The sequence below is a fragment of the Otolemur garnettii genome, unplaced genomic scaffold (genome assembly GCF_000181295.1).
Source record: "Otolemur garnettii isolate 467f Iridium unplaced genomic scaffold, OtoGar3 scaffold00031, whole genome shotgun sequence".
Lineage (NCBI taxonomy): Eukaryota > Metazoa > Chordata > Mammalia > Primates > Galagidae > Otolemur > Otolemur garnettii.
The window spans coordinates 5534789-5549126 of record NW_003852426.1 but is presented as its reverse complement, the minus strand read 5'-3'; the positions used below and the strand labels follow the sequence as shown (position 1 = coordinate 5549126).

Here is a 14338-nt window from a genome sequence, read left to right as displayed (position 1 = left end):
TCTCAAAAAAAAAAAAAAAAAAAGTCACTGATGTCTCTCCATGAGGTAAAGTTGGAGTTATTAGCTAGTTTACCGCTGTATCTCCATTGGTTATTCAAAGATAATAATTACACAATGTGGCTTAGCACCCTAGGAGGCTGAGGCAGGAGGATCACTTGAGCTCAGTAGTTCAAAACTATCCTGAGCAATACAGCAAGATGACCTCTTTCCTACAAAAAAATAGAAAAATTACTGGGATGTAGTGGCATGTACTTGCAGTTGTAACTACCTGGGAGACAGAAGCAGGAGGACAGTTTCAGTCCAGAAGTTCAGGGCTGCAATAAGCTACAACCATGCACTGCACTGCTGCCTAGACTATAGGGCAAGACCCTTTTACTATTAAAAAAAAAAATTAATTAAAAAAAAAAAGATAAATAGTAAGGGGCTAAGTAACTGGAATCCTCCCTTCTCATAACCAACCTGCTTTCCTCCGGAAGGGAGAGTCTACCCCCAGGTGCCAGGGTGATTTCAGATGCATCTCCTCATGCCACTTCTCCATTTTACTCTGAAATTCCATCACCAGCTTCTGGGCCCACTGGGCTCGAGTTTCCATGGCCTCACAGTACCGTACCCAGTGTTTGCAGCTATCACCTAGTCAACAAAGAAGCAAAAGAATTTTAGCCCAAGATCATGATCCAATGTTCCAATTTTTCCCTCTGCCAGTATAGTCCAGAATCTGATTCCTCACCCCCAAACCAGAAATCTCTTGGATAAAGCAAAATTATACAATGAGAGTTCCCAAGTTCTTCTAAATTCCATATGTAATTTTTTCCCATAAGGCTCCCTAAAGGCCAGCTACTGACTGCTGCCATCTTTGACGATGAACTACAGTAGAGGTTCTAAAACTAGTGAGTGTGCAGGGTTGAGAGTAGACTCAAATGCAACATCTCAGGAACAACTCTCCTCCCACTTCCTCTTATCATTTCCTTTATCACTGATAAAGAATCATTAGTAGTGGACCCTGCAGGTTTCTAGAAGATGTCCTCTTGAAGAGGAGTATTATCTATACCTCTCTGAGCATGCTGCAATTCCTTGCAGCCTCCTACTGAGCAGTCAGGGATAAACCCAGGAGTCTGCCATCACTATGTTGACTATGCTAGAACTGACCCCATCCAGAATTCTCCTAACCTGCCCAGTGGAAGGGGTAATAGTCAAATGCCATCTTGCGGAAGGTAAGCTGCATGGCACCACCTGTGAGTCTGTTTGCAGAGACACCTATAAAAAAAAATATAGATGAATAGCAGTGGAAGAACAGCCAAAACACCACCTGTAGCAATGAAAAGTCCTATTGAAGCAGCTGATAACACAGTGCAGCTAAAAGGCCCTGCTGTCAAGTGGTTTGCAAAGCTGAGGGCCCCTTCTTTTGGGTTACAATAGCAAATAAGCATGCTCTAAAAAATCTAAAAGGAAGTATATTCCATTATCTCTGTAAATGACTGCTATATTTTCAGGAACACAAAAGAAACTACAAAACTCAGGATTCAGGAATCCTGATCTTGACTGACCAGTTCCCCCAACCCTCATAGTACTAGTATTAACATCCTTCAACACAACAGCTAAAGAAGTATAACCTAAATTACCAAAAAATAAAAACTCATAAGACTTCCTTTCATGTCTTGTCCTCAGAGTTAGAGCCGCAATATTAGACAATCATTATATACTACATGTACTAAAAGCACTGCATACACAGGACATTATAAAATAAACATATAGCAAATTGGAAGTAAATTTGGATTTTTAGCAGTAAGTCAAATATTACATTATGTTTATCTTGAATTTACATTTAATTCTTACTTAATAAATGAACTTCCCATGTTTCTATCTTTTTTTTTTTTTTTTTTTTTTTGAGTTTTAGGCTGGGTTTGAACCCACCACCTCAGTGCTATGGGGCCGGCGACCTACCCTTTTGAGTGCCATAGCATCACAGCTCAGGGGAACCTCAAACTCTTGGGCTTAAGCGATTCTCTTGCCTCAGCCTCCCAAGTAGCTGGGACTACAGGCATCTGCAACACTCAGCTATTTTTTTTGTTGCAGTTGTTTAGCTGGCCCAGGCCAGTTCAAACCCGCCACCCTCGGTGTACATGGCTGGCGCCATAACCATTATGCGACGGGTGCCAAGCCCAATGTTTCTATCTTATCTCTCCAATTAGACTAAAGGATTGTAAAAGCTGGCACTATTTCTTCTACATATGTGTATTGTCTACACCACACTATTCTGTATTTCCAACCTGTCCCGTACTAGTGTATACAAGGGCAAACACCACAGAAATGAAGGAAAGTAAATACTATGGAATCCTCTAGGTGTCAGTTGGTATATTTCCACCCATTAGTGTCATTTCCATTTAATCTAGATTTTGCCATCCCAAATTCTGGACTAATAATCTTCCTATCAAGAGATTCACTTACACAAGTGCTTCTGTTTCTTAACCTTTTCTTCATAATCACCCCCACCCCGGGAACCTTTTTAGACATTTTTTTTCTTTGAGACAGAGTCTCACTTTGTCACCCTCGGTGGAATGTTGTGGCATCACAGGTCACAGCAACCTCAAACTCTTGGATTCAACTGATACTCTTACCTCAGCCTCCAAGTAGCTGGGATTACAGGCACCTGCTATAATGCCCACGTATTTTTAGACATGAGGTCTTGCTCTTGCTCAGACTGGTCATGAACTTCTAAGCTCAAGCAATCCACCTGCCTCATCCTCCCAGAGTGCTAGGATTATAGGCATGAGCCACCATGCCCAGTCTCTTTTCTTCTTTTTTTTGAGACACAGTCTCACTCTGTTGCCCTGGGTAGTATGCCCTGGCTTCATCATAGCTCACAGGAACCTCAAACTCTTAGGCTTAAGGAATCCTCCTGCCTCAGCCTCTCAAGTAGCTGGGACAACAGGCACCCACCACAACACCCAGGTAATAGTTTTTCTATTTTTAGTAGAGATGGGGTCTCACTCTTGCTCAAGCTGGTCTCAAACTCCTCTACTCAAGTAATCCACCCATCTCAGCCTTCCAGAGTGCTACAATTACAGGTGTGACCCACAATGCCAGCCTAGACACATTTTTTTTTTTGAGTCAGAGTCTCACTATATTGACCTTGGTAGACTGCCATAAAGTCACAGCTCACAGCACCCTCAAACTCTTTGGCTTGTAGAGTCACAGCTCACAGCAACCTCAAACTCTTTGGCTTAGGCGGTTCTCTTGCCTCAGCCTCCCAAGTAGCTGGGACTACAGGCACCCACCACAACACTTGGCTATTTTTGGTTGCATTTTAGCCAGGGCCAGGTTTGAACCCACCACCCTCAGTATATGGGGCCAGCACGCTACCTACTGAGCCACAAGCACCACCCCTAGACACTTTTTTTTTTTTTTTTGCAGTTTTTGGCCAGGGCCAGGTTCGAACCCACCACCTCTGGTATACGGGGGCCGGTGCCCTACTCCTGTGAGCCACAGGCGCCGCCCCTAGACACTTTTTTTATAATGGAAGTTTGAAGCTGCAGCAAGCTATTACTACACCACTACACTCCAACCTGGATGACAAAGAGATACTGTCTCAAATTAAAAAAAGAGAAGAAAAGACAAGGGAGAGGGAGGGGAGGAGAAATAATGCAAGTTTTTGACTCACAGACTTTATCTTGAAGAAAGGTTAAAAAAGGCTCAGCACCTATAGCTCAAGTGCCTAGGGCACCAGCCACATACACTGGAGCTGGTGGGTTCGAATCCAGCTCAGGCCTGCCAAGCAACAATGACAACTATAACCAAAAAATAGCCGGACGTTGTGGCAGGCGCCTGTACTCCCAGTTAGTTGGGAGGCTGAGGCAAGAGAATCACTTAAGAGTTTGAGGTTGCTATGAGCTGTGACACCATAGCACTCTACCAAGGGCGACAACTTGAGACTCTGCCTCAAAAAAAAAAAAGGCAGGTGATACTTTTTCCCATCAATCTACCAACCTCCTCTCAGAAGCCTGAAGTCTAAGCTGCGTTAGTTTGGCTTTAAGAAACAGTGTTATCCCACTTCAAGCCAATCTAACACCAATGATCTATCAAATTTCCAATCAATTCACCTCTAATACCATGGGTAAGTGAGCATGTGTTAGTTGGCAGTCCCAAGATCTCAGCTATCATATCCCTTATTAAAAAAAAAACAGTAGATGCAGCTTTCAAGTAGTTCTTGGAGCAGCTCTGCTCAACAGAATTTTCTGTGATGATGAACATGTTCCATGGCTTATATATTATATACTGAGCACTTGAAATGTGGCTAGCACAGATGAACTAATTTTAATTCATTTTAATTTTAATAGCCACATGTGGCTAGTGGCTACCATATTGGACAGACAACTCTACTGCAATTTTATCTAATGGAAATACAATATGAGCTGGGCTCAGTGGCACATACCGGTAGTCCCAGCTATGCAAGAGTGTAAGGCAGAAGGATTACTTGAGCCTAGGAATTTGAAACCAGCCTGGGTAACACAGTGAGACTCAATTGCAAAAAGAAAAAAAAGTGGGGCAGCGCCTGTGGCTCAAAGGGGTAGGGCGCCATCCCCATATGCCAGAGGTGGGGGGTTCTAACCCAGCTCTGGCCAAAAACTGCAAAAAAAAAAAAAAAAATACCAAAAAAGAAATGTAATGTGAGCCATATAAGTAAAAATTTTTTTTTTTTGAGACAAAGTATCACTCTGTTACTTAGGCTGGAGTGCAATGGTATAATCATAGCTCACAGCAACCACAAACATCTGGGCTAAAGTAATCCTCTGGGTTTAATTAATCCTCCTGCCTCGGCCTCCCAAGTAGCTGGGACTACATGCATGCCACCACATAAAGCTAAATTTTTTATTTTGAGTACAGACAGGGTCTTACTCTTGCTTAGGTTGATCTCTAACTCCTGAGGTCTAGTGATACTCCTACCTGAGTCTCCCAGAGTACTCAGATTATAAGCGTGAGCCACCACACCCAACCTACATTACGTAACAGCTACATGAAAAAGGTTTTCAAAAGTCAAATTAATTTTAATAATATATACTTTAAACCAATATACCCAAAATATTATTTAAATATGTAATCAATATGAAAATAATTACTGAGGAATTTTACACCTTCTGTTTATACCGTATCTTTGAAATCCAACATGTATTTATAAATCCAACATCTCAGTTTGGATCAGCCACATTTTAAGTGCTCAATTGTTACATGTGACTTAGCGTCCACTGCACTGGACAGAACAACTCTGGAGAATTTTTTTTTTTTTTTTTTAGAGACAGAGTCTCACTTTGTCAACCTTGATAGAGTGCCATGGCGTCACAGCTCACAGCAACCTCCAGCTCTTGGGCTTAGGTGATTCTCTTGCCTCAGCCTCCTGGGTAGCTGGGACTACAGGTGCCCACCACAACGCCTGGCTATTTTTTTTGTTGCAGTTTGGCCGGGACCAGGTTTGAACCCCCTACCCTTCTCACTGAGCCACAGGCACTGCCAACTCCAGAGAATTTTAAAGCTCTTTCTGTACCACCTAGTTCTCCCTTTCCCTTTCTCTCCAGATCCAAGGGGAAGAATCAAAATTATAAGAATTCCCCCTGTTCTCTGACCCTTCACAAGTAATACACCATACCTGGATATAGTAGGCATTTTAAAATATCTCATCAAAAACTTTCTTAAATTCCATAAGTAGACTAATTTGGTTTAATTAATAAATGCTATAGCTATTCATTCACTGGTGCTTACAGGAATTACAGGACCCTGGCACTTGAAAACAGTACTATATACCCTTCATGAGGCAAAAGGATAAAACTCTCAATAATGCATTCTTTTTTTTTCTTAGATAGAGTTTCACTTTGTCGCCCTCAGTAGAGTGCCATAGTGTCACAGCTCATAGCAACCTCCAGCTCTTGGGCTTAGGCGATTCTCTTGCCTCAGCCTCCCAAGTAGCTAGGACTACAGGCACCCGCCACAACACCTGGCTATTTTTTTGTTGCAGTTTGGCCAGGGTGAACCCACCACCCTCAGTATATGGGGCCGGTGCCCTACTCACTGAGCCACAGACACTGCTCATCAATAATGTATTCTTGGCTCACGCCTGTGGCTCAAGCAGCTAAGGCACCAGCCACATACACCTGAGCTGGCGGGTCGAGTCCATCCCAGGCCTGCCAAACAGCAATTAAGGCTGCAACCAAAAAATAGCTGGGCGTTGTGGTAGGCGCCTGTGGTTCTAGCTGCTTGGGAGGCGGAGGCAGGAGAATCACTTGAGCCTAGGAGTTGGAGGTTGCTGTGAGCTGTGATGCCATAGCACTCTACCTAGGGCGACAGCTTGAGGCTCTGTCTCAAAAAAAAAAGTATTCTTAATTTAGACTTCTGAAAGGATTAAAAACAAAACCAGCCAACCAAACACCCAAAGCCTTCATGTAACTTTTTGATGAAATGACCAAATAAAATAATAATCATTTTAGTAATGAACTTCCTAAATGAGTGAGTGATGATTATTTACTGTGGTGGTGAAGGCAATCTTTTTTTTTCTTTTTTGGGGAAAGAGTCTCACTTTGCCACCCTCAGTAGAGTAATGTGGTGTCACAGCTCACAGGATTCTCAAACTCTTAGGCTGAAGTGATTTCTCCTGCCTCAGCCTCCAAGTAGGTGGGACTATAAGTGCCTGACACAATGCCTGGCTAGTTTTAGAGACTGGGTCTTGCTCTGGCTCAGGCTGGTCTCAAAATTCTGAGCACAAGCAATCCACCTGCCTTGGCCTCCCAGAGTACTAGGATTATAGGCATGAGCCACTGTGCCTGGCCCCAGGCAGAAGTAATCTTTATGCTGTCATTGCTCCTTTCTTCCCTCTCAGAATGAGAGTAGAGAGTGGTTAAAATTACTTCAAGATCAAGGAATAGCTAAGCAGAGGCAGTGCTGCTTGGTACCCCCTGGAAAAAAGGAAAAGAATAGGTAGGTCCCCCAAGGAAATTGAGGTCTTATTAAGGTCTTATTAAGAGGCAAACAGCCTTCAGAGAAGATAAGGCAGGAAGGGAAAAAGCAACCATATGTGAGCACCGAAACCAAGAGCTGGTGACGAAGGGGAGTATAACAGGAACATAAAGGTTGGGCATGTTAGCTCACACTTACAATCTCAGCCTTGAGGGTGCCAAGGATCACTTGAGGCCAATAGTTTGAGACTAGCCTGGACATCATAGCAAGATCCTATCTCTACAAAAAATTTAAAAAGTTGGCTAGGTGTAGTGACATACACCTATAGCTACTCAGGTGGCTGAGGTGGGAAGATTAATCAAGCCCAAGAGTTCACAATTGTAGTGAGCTATGATTGTACCACTGCACTCTAGCTGGGCAAGAGAGCAAGACACTATTTCTAAACAAAGGAAAGAAACAAAAAAAAAGATCAGAGACAGTATGGAAAGAAGAAGCAACAGAGTAATAATGCCTAATATCTGCCATTTCAAATTTAGTATCTCATTTGAACCTAGTAAGATAAATGAATAAAATATGATTTGATTCGATCTTCAAAGTGAACAAGTAAGATACGATTTAACTCAACTTCACAAATGAGGAAACTGATAAAGCTTAAATGATTTTCCCTAGGCTCAGAAGAAAGGAGTCAATTACATTTTTTTCCATTTTGAATAAATGTATGTATGTATATAATACCAATTGCTCTGAGTATGACAAGAACACAAACAGAATAACCTCCCTGCTTAGGGAGAGCACACTGACACACAATAAATATTTTAAATGACTCAAAACTCTGAAAATTCGGCTTGCCACCTGTGGCTCAAGTGACTAAGGCACCAGCCACATACCCTGGAGTTGGTGGGTTCGAATCCAGCCTGGGCCCGCCAAACAACAATGATGGCTGCTGGGTGGCACCTGTGGCTCAAAGGAGTAGGGCACCAGCCACATATGCCAGAGGTGGTGGGTTCAAACCCAGCCCTGGCCAAAAACTGCAAAAAATAGCCAGGCATTGCGGCAGGTGCCTATAGTCCCAGCTACTTGAGAGGCAGAGGCAGGAGAATCACTTGAGGCCAGGAGTTGGAGGTTGCTATGAGCTGTGATGCCATAGCACTCTACCCAGGGCGACAGCTTGAGGCTCTGTCTCAAAAAACAAAACAAAACAAAACAAAAAAAAAAACCCTGAAAATTCTGAGGTTTAAATATAATTGAATTAACTTTCCTAAAATCTTATTCCAGTGGTTCTCAACCTCTGGCAATTATTAGCATTGCCCAAGAGACTCTGGGGAGAGAAAAAATAAGTTCACTCTACCATCACTTGAACACTACTATTAAAGATTCTGATTCAGTGAGGTTTGGGGAGAGGCCTAACATCTGTATGTTATTAAAAATGACAAATGATTCTATTGTATCCTAAAGGCTGAAGAGCACTTCCTTAAACTAACAGAGAGAGCAACTACAAGAAAGCTGAAGTCCAAGAATGCCTATAATTAAGGGAAGCCAACCCACTCTGGAAAAGAGACTTCATTTCTAAGCTTTTCCCAGAGCTACACAGTGATGTGGACCACCAAGCCCAGGCTCAGGCCTCATTCGGTAGGTACCTGGCTCTCGTGACTGGCTATCATCACAAATGTGCAGATCCAAGCGGGAGATAAGCAGATGATAGGAAGACTCTTTCACATCAAATTTCTCAAAGTATTGGCTGAGGCGGCTGCTGCTGCTATTGCTGTTGGCCTGGCTGCTACCAAACGCCTGGGCCCAGGACTGCTGAGCACTGGGAGCAGGTGGAGTAATCTACATGTTTAAGAGAGAAAAACAAGAACTCCAGAACCTGAAAGTCTCCTCTGTAGGTTTCAAGCTTTAGTTTAGCCTGAAAAAAAAAATCACAATTTAGGAAGTTGCCCCTTCCCTCTCATAGGTGTTTGCCTGGCAGCTCACTTAGGTTTATTCCAACTAAATAACACAAACTCCAAAAAGCCTAATTATAATTACTCTAGTAACTGTCAGAGTACTGTTCTGAAGTCTGAATTGCCCTCCAACCTCTCACCCACCAGGACTTAGTTGACTGATGCTAAAACGCCTCTTCTAAGAAGTCTTCCCTAAATGCTCTCTTTCAGCCTAAGTAGTTAGATGCCTCTCTTCTTTGTGCTCTCATGGCATAGTGTTTACCTCTATTACGTCCCTTATCAGACCATGTTGTAATAACTCATTTATGGTCCATCTTTCAAAGCAGTGAGAGCCTCAAAGACAGGAACAAGAATTTATTCCATTTTTCCTCTCCGGTGGCTAGTATTGTATACCTAACACACTGGAGGCACCCAATGAACAGAATGAAAATCTAGAGATGCAAACATGGCCAATAAATGCCGAGAAGTGAACGACAATTCCCCCAAATAAAGTCTAGATCCCACCTATATCGGTATGAGTTAGGTCTGGTTTATTGTCTCTCTAGCCACCAAAGGTGTCTGTTTTGTCTATAACCTGTATAGGTTCAGGAGCCAGGCTTTTTCTTTGTTGGGCTGACTTCTCCATGGCTTCACTCAGCGACTCTGCATACTTCATCATAGCCTTGAGCTGTGAGTCAGTCAACACCCAGAGCAGGTCATCCAACAGGAACATCAGCTTGGAGGCTATCACATTGCAATCTTTGGTCTATACAGGCCACAGAGAACATAAGGTTTATTTTTTTTTAATTTTGCTTTCTTTTTTTTTTTTTGAGACAGAGCCTTAAGCTATCCCTCTGGGTAGAGTGCCATGGCATCACAGCTCACAGCAATCTCCAACTCCTGGGCTCAAGCAAGTCTCCTGCCTCAGCCTCCCAAGTAGCTGGGACCACAGGCACCCGCCACAATGCCCAGCTATTTTTTGGTTATAGCCGTCGTTGTTTGGCGGTCCCAGGCTGGATTCGAACCCGTCACCTTAGGTGTATGTGGCTGGTACCTTAGCCACTTGAGCCACAGGCGCCGAGCCTTTAATTTTGCTTTCATTTCCTTTTTTTTAATGGAGACAGAGTCTCACTTTGTGATCCTCAGTAGAGTACTTTGAAATCATAGCTCACAGCAACCTCCACCAACCCTTGTGTCCTTGGGTTTAAGTGATTCTCTAGCCTCAGCCTCCTAAGTAGCTGGGATTACAGGCGCCTGCCAGAACGCCCAGCGATTTTTGGTAGAGATGGAGTCTCACTCTGGCTCATGCTGGTCTCGAACCTCTGAGCTCAGGGCAATCCACTCGCCTTGGCCTCCCAGGGTGCTAGGATTACAAGCGTGATCACGATCGGCTGAACATAAGGTTTATTGCCTTGTATCATTCCAGCTTCTCAAAGTGACTGATGCACAATAAGTTGCAAAGGTGGCTGTTCAATCTCCAGTATGGGAAAGGAAAGCATCAAGCACCTTGTAGAGTCAATTTCTTACAAAACTACTGAAGTTTGCTTAATTAACAAAAAGTAGGCTCAGTGCCTGTAGCTCAGCAGCTAGGGTGCCAGCCACATATACAGGAGTTGGAGGGTTTGAATCCAGCCCGGGCCTGCCAAACAACAACACAACCAAAAAATAGCTGGGTGTTGTGGCTGGCACCTGTAGTCCCATCTACTTGGGAAGCTGATGCAAGAGAATCACTTAAGTCTAAGAGTTTGAGGTTGCTGTGAGCTGTGACATGATAGCACTCTACCCAGGGTGACATAGTGAGACTCCTGTCTCAAAAAAAAAAAAAAAAAGCAGTCACAGTTAACTGTCTATGTCAGTGACCCTACATATGGATAAAAAATGTGGTTTCCTGGCTTGGCGCCTATAGCTCAACCGGCTAAGGCACCAGCCATGTACACCTAAGGTGGCGGGTTCGAATCCCCAGCCCGGACCCACCAAACAACAACGATGGCTGCAACCAAAAAATAGCTGGGCGTTGTGGCAGGCGCCTGTGGTCCCAGCTACTTGGGAGGCGGAGGCAGGAGACTCGCTTGAGCCCAGGAGTTGGAGGTTGCTGTGAGCTGTAATGCCACGGCACTCTACCCAGGGGGACAGCTTGAGGCTCTGTTCTAAAAAAAAAAAAAAGTGGTTTCCAGCCAGCATCAGTTTCCAGCCCACACCTGTAATCCTACCACTCTGAGGAGCCAAGGAGGGAGGACCCCTTTAGCTCAGGAGTTTGAGACCCAGCCTAAGCAAGAGCAAGACCCTATCTCTACTAAAAATAGAAAAATGAACCGGACACTGGGTGGGTGTCTATAGTCCCAGCTACTTGGGAGGCTAACGAAGGAGAATAGCTTGAATCCAGGAGTTTGAGGTTGCTGTGAGCTAGGCTGAAGCCATGGCACTCTAGCCTGGGCAAAAAATGAAACTCTGTCTCAAAAAAAAAAAAAAAAAAAAAAAGTGGTATCTAAAACTAAAAAGACAGGGAGGTAGAAATGTTCTCTCGCTAGTGGATATTAGGCCCTCCCACTTCAACTGTCATTCCAGAGGTCAATAACATACTAAATAGTGAAAGAATACCAATTCCCAGGGCGCCTAAGAGAACGAAAGATAGACATTTTCATCAACACAGAAAATACTTACTCTTCTCTTCAGGGCTATTTGGATTCTGCCTTGGTTGGTAATAAGCCTCAATGGAGTGGTTACTGGGTCTTGATCACCATTGTCTGTAGCATCTGCCTCAATTCGAAGTGTTTGCCAAGTTATTTCCTTAAATGTTAAAACCTAGTAGGAAAGAAAGTAAAATTCTTTAATTCTGTGGATGAAATTAGTTAAGAGGCAGGAAGACCAAGGGAAAAGCACTGGTAAGGTAGACACTACCACCACTCCCAGTTGTAATCCTAACAATAGGAAACAGTGCATCAAAATCCATAAGTGAGGAAACGATGTAACAGGAACATTGAACGAAAAGGATTCTGGAATTCCCAGGAATGGGGAACATTTAAGGAAATCCCCAAAGCAGGAATAATACCTTTAAGAATTAATTCTACTTTGAATTCCTCCCTACTCTACCTTGACAGTGACTAGCTATTACCTCTCCTCGGTGGGGATCAGTGATTCGAGTGAGGCGTAGATCACTCTGCTGCCAGCTGGGGTTGACGCTATACCCTTGGAGTTGCCACAATTCAAAAGAAGCATGGAAGGCCTTAGAATGAATCTTGATGGTGATGGAATTGACAATGATGAACATTCCTTCCACCACCTTTTCAGCAAAGCCATATTCACTACAACAAATAAGGAAGACCAATGATCAGAATCATTTGAGACTTTATGCATAGTTTTTACACTGGAAGACATCAATTTAAGTTATTGGGTGTTAGAACTATGGATGATTATTTTTCTTTCTATTTCTTATATTTATAAAATTTCTAATTTTTTTCCCCAAATTAGAAACAATGTTCTGTTACCCAGGCTGCAGTGCAGTCATATGGCTGGGTTCAAGTAATCCACTCTCCTCAGCCTCCCAAGTAGATAGGATTATAGGTGCATGACATCATACCCTGCTAATTTTTCTAGAGACAAGGTCTCACTACAGTAGGGCATGGTGGCTCATGCCTGTAATCCCAGCACTCTAGGAGGCTAAGGTGGGAGGACTGCCTGAGGTCAGCAACTCAAAACGAGACTGAGCAAGACTGAGACCCCATCTCTACTAAAAATAGGGAAAAAACTAGACGGGCATTGTGGCAGAAGCAATAGTCCCAGCTACTCCAGAGGTTGAGGCAAGAGAATTGCTTGAGCCCAAGAGTTTGAGGTTGCTGTGAGTTATGATGCCACAGCACTCTACCCAGAGCAACAGAGACCCTGTTTCAAAAAAAAATGTAGAAGCTTGGCACCCATAAGCTCAGTGGCTATGGCGCCAGCCACATACGCCAGGGCTGACAGGTTCAAATCCATCCTGGGCCTGCTTAAAACAATGGCAACTACAACCAAAATATAGCTGGGAGTTGTGGCAGGCACCTGTAGTCCCAGCTACATTGGAGACTAATGCAAGAGAATAACAAGCCCTCGAGCTGGAGGTTGCTGTGAGCTGTGATGCCATGGTACGCTACCAAGGGCAATATAATGAGACTCTTGTCTCAAAAAAAAAAAAAAAAAAAAAAGTAGAGACAAGATCTTACTATGTTGCCCAGGCTGGTTTCGAACTTTTGGGCTCAAATAAACTCCCACTTCAGCTTCCTGAGTTGCCAAGATTATAGGTGTGAGCTACTGCACCCAGTTACAGTACTCTTTTTTTTTTTTTTGGAGAGACAGAGTCTCACTATGTTGCTCTCAGTAGAATGCCATGGCATCACAGCACACAGCAAGCTCAAATTCTTGGGCTTAAATGATTCTCTTACCTCAGTTCCTCAAGTAGCTAGGACTACAGGTGCCCACCACAATGCTTGGCTATTTTTTTGTTGTAGTTGTCACTGTTGTTTGGCAGGCCTGGGCTGGATTCTAACCCACCGGCTCCAGTGTATGTGGCTGGCATCCTAGCAGCTGAGCTACAAGTGCTGAGCCTATAGTACTCTTTTTAATTGGAATTTTCTTTTTTAAAAGAATGGAATAAGGCAGTACCAGTAGCTCAGTGGGTAGGGTACCAGCCACATACACCGAGGATGGTGGGTTTGAACCCGGCCAGGGTCAGCTAAAACAACAATGACAACTGTAACAACAACAACAAAATAGCAAGGCATTGTGGTGGGTGCCTGCAGAACTAGTTACTTGGGAGGCAGAGGCAAGAGAATTGCTTTAGCACAAGAGTTTGAGGTTGCTGTAAGCTGTGACGCCATGGCACTCTACCCAGGGCAATAGCTTGAGACTCTGTACTCCCCCCCCCAAAAAAAGAATGCAATAAAAGAAAAAGTGCTGACCTAAAAACAATCTCCTTCCTATCAGAAAGAAAGAACTTTATAGCTTTTTTTTATGTTGAATTTTATAGTTTTTTCTAGCTTACAAACTACCTGAATAAATATTTGGATATGGGCTATGAATATAACACCAGAAAGGAGACACAAGGTTTCTGTAACATCTTCAAAGACAGAGCACACTCTGCAAAGGTAGTGGAAAGATAAAAGAAGTACAGGCAGGCCAGTGCCTGTGGCTCAGTGAGTAGGGAGCTGGCCCCATATACCCAGGGTGGTGGATTAGAACCCAGCCCTGGCCAAAGTGCAACAAAAAAAATAGCTGGGCATTGTGGTGGGCGCATGTAGTCCCACCTACTCAGGAGGCTGAGGCAAAAGAATCACCTAAGCCCAGGAGCTGGAGGTTTCTATGAGCTGTGACACCACGGCACTCAACCGAGGGTGATAAAGTAAGATTCTGTCTCTAAAAATAAATAAATAGGCTCGGCACCTATAGCTCAACCGGCTAAGGCGCCAGCCATGTACACCTAAGGTGGCGGGTTTGAATCCCCAGCC

General features: G+C 43.7%; 1 protein-coding gene across 2 annotated transcripts in view; it reads right to left on the bottom strand.

Moving 5' to 3' along the window:
• The window catches only part of UHRF1BP1 (UHRF1 binding protein 1), an 83495-nt gene that overhangs the window by 23262 nt on the left and 45895 nt on the right, over positions 1-14338 (bottom strand). For both annotated transcript variants that reach the window (XM_023512888.1, XM_023512889.1), the window contains exons 5-10: positions 11974-12163; positions 11523-11663; positions 9457-9627; positions 8577-8769; positions 1168-1254; positions 460-630 (exon numbers count right to left, since the gene is read on the bottom strand). In XM_023512888.1, the coding sequence (XP_023368656.1) occupies positions 460-630; positions 1168-1254; positions 8577-8769; positions 9457-9627; positions 11523-11663; positions 11974-12163 (953 nt within the window). The remainder of the gene's footprint in view (positions 1-459; positions 631-1167; positions 1255-8576; positions 8770-9456; positions 9628-11522; positions 11664-11973; positions 12164-14338) is intronic.